Here is a 7,733-nt window from a genome sequence, read left to right as displayed (position 1 = left end):
GGTATATCATCATTCAACACTAACACACATTTAAATAATGTGTAACAAATCTTGAAACCCCTTGATATTTTATCTGACTCAAAATGCCATGACCACATGCACTGAACAACCACCCGCTGTTGAGACTTTGTGGTCTTTGGTTACAAGGAAATTCCTTGGTAAATTATGCGTTCCAGGACATTTGTGTCACTGTTCAGCAGGACTGAATTTGCAAAGCCTGCCCTCTTGTGGCCAAACAGTAATAGAGAACAGTCTACTTGCCCCCTTTAAGCCACTAACTGATGGAGGCTGGAATCTACAGCACAGCAGTGCAGAGCAGGGCTTATGGAATGAGATGTCAGTTTGTGTCTGGAACCTACCCTCTCTTATCTGTGTCATCTAGAGCTCATTCTCTTATCTGCAATGTATGGATAATAAAAATACCCATATGATAGGGGTGTTCAGTTAAATGTGTTAATACCTGTATAGAGCTTAAGATATTATTTGCCACAGAGGCAGTGTTCAAATAAGGTGAACTTACATTATCTACAGTGACTCTGAATGAATCTGCACAGAATTGCCTTAAAGTGCTCTATACATTAACTAGACAAGCAGTGCTAATCCTAAAGGGGCTCTGTGCTTTACCAACTGAACATTTCAAAATATATAGGAAACAGATAAAATTAAGTTTAAAAACTTGACACAATCTATGTCAAAATGTGCCTTCCAAGCCATATTTCATAAAGTCTCCATCAAACTATGATGACATTCCCATGAAAATATGGGAATCCGAGTTTTGTAAATATTCATATCTTCTCAAATAATGTCCTTGAATGGTTCAGAGAAAAGTGGCATTTGCTAAATATTCTTTCTCCTATCTTTTCTATTTCCTTCCAAAATTCCCAGGCAATTGAATAAACATTGCAATGACTAGTTTAGACATGAAAATCATATTGCAGATAAAAAAGTAGATAAATGGATTCAAATGGTCTTTGGTGGATTCAAAGATGATATTCAATTTAGTAGCAGAATCAGCCATAAATTTGATTACTTTGCATTTTCTAGAAGAGTATGCCAACTAGCTATGTGAAGAAATAGTTAAAATGACAACTATGGGGTCACCACACAAAGACTGCAATATAAAATACAATCTATTAACAGAGAAGAGATTATAATTGTATTTGGCTCATGATCTCATGAATATTAGATTATCCTGCACAATATAGAAACAGAAGGCAATACAGTGAATTGTCCAAACAGCCTAGAATTTCATTTTTATTTTGCCAAGCTGTTCTACATTTACTGTTGAAAAATGTATGAAATGAATATGGATTAAAATGATAATGTTTAAATAGCAATATGTAACCTATGGTAAAATATTGCAAGATTTAATTTTCTGATATGGTTAAATATTTGATTCATTTATAATTACTTAAAATTATATTAATAACAGGGGCACTTTGTGCTTTTGTTCATAATCATATTAGATACTACAGACACAAGAAAAATGGGAGGCTGATTACTTAAACAGAAGGCACACACAAAGCACACTTACACATGCACAGCAAAGAACTTGACAGGGGACACAGTACTAGGTATTAAATAGCTCCTTAAAGTGAGACTGATTTTTAGTATACTTTATACATTTATAAAATATATTACATATTTATGAATATTATCACTTTGTACAGATGACAGAGAAGCTGAGAAAATGGAGATTGGAGAGGCTGTGATCTCCTAAGATCACATAAGAAATGGCAGAGTCAGAAATTGACCTCACCACTTCCACATCCTATGCTCTTTATCTATTCAGAGATCACAAAGTTGGCCAATGGCTAAAGCTAAACTTTAGCCATGTAAACTCAAGTCTTGGAATGGAGTGTTCATTCAGTATTCACTTACCAAATTTGTACATAAACACTGAGGTTCTTATAGCAAAGAAGACCAAACCCCTGCTTAGCCTTCCTACTGCAGAGGGGGACACGGAGTACTAAGTGCACATTGTAATGCAGTGCCAAAGTGACTGACATAGCACAGGATGCTATTGCAGAGGGAAAAATTGGGCAGCCGTCCTAAGCTTCAGGGAAGTGAAAAGAGAAGGTGATGCTGAAACTGAGAGCTAGACTGTTAGGAGCTAGACAAAGGAAGAGAGAGGAAAGGGGGGAATTCAGAGCACACACCCCAAAATAAAAGAAAGCATAGCATTTTAGGAAAACAGGATGAATTTCTATAATGAGCAGTAGAGTTAGTATGAGTTACAGTAGCATTATTGAGAAGCAGTAAGTGCCATCTTACAAAGTTTAGATGTCAAATTTAGTTTTTTCATGGAGCTACTGATGATTTTAAAACAGGGTAGACACATGATTTTAGGCTTCAGACATATCATTCTGAATTCTGGTTAAATATGACCAATTAAACACATGTGTTTACCTGCATTTGCTCCTAAAATTCTGGTAACATGGAAACAGATGAAATTTAAAAGTTAAAAAAACCAAAAGATCAAATAAACCAACAACAGAGACAAAGGGAAATGAAAAATGGCTACAAATATTTTGAAGATGTAGTATGCAAAGAGTAGCAACAGGGAAGAATTTAAAATATTCTTGCAAGAGAGGAGCACAGAAGAAACAACATAGTTCATGGTGTAAACATGGAAAAGGTCAGGCACTGGAGAGAGAGTCCCTTGAGGGGAACAGTAGAGTTGAAAGGTAGACTCTGAACTGCTTAAAGTGAGTTTTTGTCACTTTGAAGTTCAATTACTCGATGAGATTCTCTCTGAGATTCTCTCTGCAATCCTGTACCATAGCTTACTACCCAAACACATGCCTGTAGAATACATAAGGCCTATTGTCAGGAGAAATTATGCTGGAGAGGATGTCAAGCATGGTGTAATGACGGACAAACTGCCATCCTAAAAAGAGGGTTCGGGGGTGAACGTCTATATGCTGAACACCAAGACTTCTAAGCAACCAGGCTTATCGCTCTCAGAGAGGAGATGGGAAAATTATTTTCTTGAAAAGTACCTCTCTCTCTCTCTCTCTCTCTCTCTCTCTCTCTCTCTCTCTTTCTCTCTCTCTCAGCAACCATTAGGACTGGTCAACTGAATGATCGGTCGACCAGTTGCTATGATGTGCCCTGACCACCAGAGGGTAGATGCTCAATGCAGGAGCTGCCCCCTGGTGGTCAGTGTGCTCCCATAGCCAACCTTCTGTGGCCAGCCAACCTCCCGTGGTCCCTCTCCCAGGCCAGCTGGCCCTGATCAGCCCCAATCAGGACTGGGCAAGATGAGCCCTGATGGTCCCAATTGCCAGCTAGGCCAAGGGACCCCCACCCGTGTCTAAATTCGTGCACTGGGCCTCTAGTATTGCCATAAGAAGAGCAACAAAGTAGCTGGATCTCCCATCCAACTATTTGGCTGTAAAACCTACCAGTCAGTAATCCCTACCTATGCTCACAGAATTCCATCTAAGGAGGGTGTCTCATTCTTGAATCAGTGAAATATCATTAGACACTTAAATATAGCCTCTGTTATGTAAGACAGAAACATAGTAAAGAAAAAAAAACTCCAAGAAAATATAGAAAGCAGGACAAACATGTTTTAAAGAGAAAAAGCAGTTTATTATTCAGATAGATATGAGAAAAAACATTGTTTTGTTTAAAAGAAGCGGTGCTTTTAGAAAAAAAAAAGAACAAATAAGAGTTCTTGGAAATAAAAAAGATGACTATAAGAGAAGTACAACAGGAAATCTTTCAGAAAGAAGAACCTCCCACAAGCAATAATATAAGATAACATAAGTGTGATAAATTACTTTTCAGAAAATATTTTCTCCTTTTCCCCACTGAGCAGAGGCCATTTTTTCACTCTATTGATGCTGGGCTAGGACAACAAGGCCAAAAACATGTGTGCAGAAGTGATCATGCATTCCTTCCAAACCAAAGTCTTAACAGGCACATTTCTTGAACATCTGCCATTTGAGAAGCTGCTGGTCCAAGGAAGATGAGAAAAACAAGAGGCAGATGACCCTCTTCTGTGAAGTCCAGCCAAACCTTGCAGAGCCCTAGCCCACTTCAGACTGGGGAGCACTAACTGCTTGTTTCTGTGTAACACTGAGCTCCAGAGAAGTTTGTTGACTGATATAAGACAAAGTAAATACAAATCAATACAATAAAAGACTCAATCTAAAAATGTAAACAACCAGATAATAGAAGTTTCACAAGAGAAAAACCAAGAAAAATAAGGGGATAATATAGAAAGTAAATAATACAAGTAAAATTGTCAGAATTGAGTGATCTAAATTTCCATATTAAAAGAGCCCAATGAATCAAAAAAGATCCACACTGACGCAGATATTTTGAAATTTCAGACCATCAGAAATAAAGAGAAGGAAAAAACATTCAGACAAAATAAACACATATGGAAAAGTGTCGATCAGAATGGCATTGGACTTAACAGAACAGTGCTGAAAGAAAGAATTCAATTAAACAAATACTGTTGAAATTAAAATCAAAAGGGTCAAAATTCTAATCTAGAATTATGTAACTATTCAAATATTAAATAAAATGTGATGGTAGGGTAATAGTATTTTCAAGCCTGTAAGGACTCAAAAACATTTACTTTCAAAGCACATTTTCTGAGAAAGTTAGTAAAGAATGTGCTCAGTAAGATGAGGTAGACTTGGAATCCACGGTGTCAAAGCTCCAACATATTAGACAAGTGGGGAAAGAATCCAGAATAAGGGCAAAGGAAAGTTCCAAAACAAAGCTGTGCAGCAGCCTAAGAATTTCCAATCCAAATTAGGAAAATACAATGAACGATATTCCAGGAGGAATAGCTTCATAAGAAACAATGGAACTAATAGTTTAACTGATAAAATTTTGACTATCTTATCGGAGATTTTAGAGGTCTTTTTGAGTTTGGAGAAAATTTCTGAATCCTAAGGACATAACACAAAAAGCAGAAAAAGTAAAGTGAGACATCATTTACAGGAAGAAACAAGAACCCTTTGAAAGACTGGGATTCTCACCAGGTACGTTTGCACGCATGTATTTTTCCTTCATGTTTGAATTATGCTTACTGCATGCCTGAGTTTGGAGTTCTTCGGAAGCTGATGTGAAGATAATGTGTCAAGTAGTTCATTTGGGAAGTAAAGGAAACCCTGGCAGAGGAAAGGGGAGGGGAGAGGAAGGAAAAGTGGGAACTATTACATTCTAATCTAAACTCTTGCCAACCAAAGCATTCACATCACCTCGGAACTTATTTGAAATTCTACATCTCAGGCCCCACCCCATGCATCAGAATCAGAATCCGTGATTTTATGAGATCCTAGATGATTCATGTGAACTTTTAAGTTTGAGAAGCAAGCACTGATCCAAACCATGTGCTCCTAGACCAGTGGTTCTCAACCTGTGGGTCGCGACTCCTTTGGGGGTTGAACGACCCTTTCACAGGGGTCGCCTAAGACCATCGGAAAACATATATATAATTACATGTTGTTTTTGTGATTAATCACTATGCTTTAATTATGTTCAATTTGTAACAATGAAATTGGGGGTCACCACAACATGAGGAACTGTATTAAAGGGTCACGGCATTAGGAAGGTTGAGAACCACTGTCCTAGACCCACAGCATCAGCATCACCTGGGAACTTGTTTGAAATGCAAATTACCTGGGTCCACCCAGATCTGCTGAATCAGAACCCCTCTGGGAGGGGACATAATAATCTGTCCTAACAAACCCCTGTCACTCCATTTTGAGGAACACTGGATCCAAGCCATTATCCTGCCTTCACTGGTAGTTGTGACCATTTTTAATTTCAAATCCTTTGTCTCATATCATTTTAGCACAACAATTCTACTTCTAATGTCAGTGGTGCCCCATGAGGGTTAGAGAAGGAGGAACCTATGGTAATATGTATGTATGGGACAATATGCTGCTCTTATGGCAATAACTGGAGGGTTCCTTCCCCCAAGTGGGAGAATACTGGAAAGGCTCTCTAGTTGGGGGAACATAAAAATCATAGGCTGGTTGGCCATAAAACTTGAGAGATAAATCCATGTTTTTTTTCAATAGCTATTCTAATAAAGGTTTTACTCCCATCTTGACTTTTAAATTTTAAAACGCCCCCAGCTCTGAAAAAACATTTTTCAGTGGTTGCCAGGTGGAGTGAGGCTAGCTGGGTTCATTTAAGAAGACATCGGAGGGTATTAGCTTCCAGTGTTTCTAAATAGTAGGGAGGAGGGCATCCCGCATTCAAGAAAGGTAAGGCTTTCTTCTTTCATATAAAAACCCTCAATACTACCTACTGCTTTTCAATCAATTCCTAGGATTTATCTCAGAGTCTCTACCAGCCAAAGGCTTAGAAGTAAAATATCCATGAGACCCTTCGTTGTCTTTCTCAAACTCACGCCTTCATTTAAACACTAAAGCGTTCTTCATCCTTTATCAAGTTCAGAGCCATCCTGCCCTTCCCTTTTGCTTCACCTAAGGTGGGCCCTCGAGTTCACAGCAGCACCATTTACAACAGCCAAGACTTGAAATCAGCCCAGGAGCCCCTCAGTAGTACATCTAGATAATGGAATACTATTCAGCTGTAAAAAAAGAATACTATTCAGCTGTAAAAAAAGAAGGAAATCTCACCTTTTGAGAGATCATGGATAGACATGAAAAGCATTATGCTAAGTGAAATAAGCCAGTCAGAGAAAGACAAATACCATATGATTTCACTTTACATGGAATTGAATGAACAAAATAAATGAACAAACAATAGAAACAGACTCACAGATACAGAGAACAGACAGACAGCTGTCAGAGGGGAGGGGGCCGGGGGCTGGGTGAAATAGGTTGAAGGGATTAAGCAAAAACAAAACACACACACACTAAAAGCATACTCACAGACAACAGGGGGCCCTCGAGGTAGAACGAAGTCAATGATCTCCAGGTGTCAGACCCTCTCAGGGCAGGCAGAACCCGGGATGCAGGTTTATTCCACTGCTCCCATTACCCTACCACTCTAATGGACTCCTTCCCTCCCTCTGAAAGGCTTTTCCATATGTCCCTACGTCCCACCCTCCTCGCTCTGACCCAGACTTTCAGGAGCTGGCTCAGTGGCCTCTGCACTTCGTCAGGCTGACCTTGAACCGCCTGGACTCGCCTTGGCCATCAGCGAGTGGCCGGTGGATTGGCCACTAGGGGGCGTGCGGGGTCCGGGCCGCCCCGGCGGGTTGGCAACGCCCCGAGGGGAGGACCTGCCGCGAGTCGGGCGGAGCTCGGGCCGGGCGCGGCAACCCCAACCCGGACCGCCCCCCCAGGCCAGCCCGGCCCTCTCCCCGCCCCGCACCGGCTGCGAGCGGCCGAGGGTTCCGGGTCCTGTGACCGATCAGGCGGCGTCGCGGGCGCGGGGCGCGGCGTCGGCGAAGTCTCGACTGCGGACTTGGTTCAGAGGCTGGGCTACGTGCAGGACCGTCGAACGCCGGCCGTTAGGAGGAGCGGGCCCCGGGCGCTGATGGCCGTCCGCATAGCCGGAGATCTGTGTCGGAGTGCCGGTCTTCATCCGCGGGGGCCCGAGACCCGCAAGCACTCTCTTCAGGCGCTGGTCATCGGGCGAGCTGGTAGTAGCTAGACAGGTACCATTGAGGCGCTACGTCCACCAGTTTCTCTCAGAGTATTACAGGGCCCCCATCGGGGTGGACTTCACGCTCCACGTGCTCGCTTGGGACATCCAGAACGATGTTGCCCCTGCGCCTGGCGGGAAAT

At 41.4% G+C, this 7,733-nt stretch overlaps 1 protein-coding gene across 1 annotated transcript in view; it reads left to right on the top strand.

Annotated features, from left to right (window-relative positions):
• The first annotated feature begins 7,482 nt into the window (after window positions 1-7,482).
• RAB32 (RAB32, member RAS oncogene family) overlaps window positions 7,483-7,733 on the top strand; it is a 15,840-nt gene continuing 15,589 nt past the window's right edge. The window contains 2 exon segments of the mRNA XM_014451817.2: window positions 7,483-7,578; window positions 7,580-7,710. Of these exon segments, the coding sequence (XP_014307303.2) occupies window positions 7,483-7,578; window positions 7,580-7,710 (227 nt within the window).

This window comes from Myotis lucifugus, unplaced genomic scaffold (genome assembly GCF_000147115.1).
Source record: "Myotis lucifugus unplaced genomic scaffold, Myoluc2.0 scaffold_11, whole genome shotgun sequence".
Classification (NCBI taxonomy): domain Eukaryota; kingdom Metazoa; phylum Chordata; class Mammalia; order Chiroptera; family Vespertilionidae; genus Myotis; species Myotis lucifugus.
This window is presented reverse-complemented; position numbering and strand designations above follow the sequence as displayed.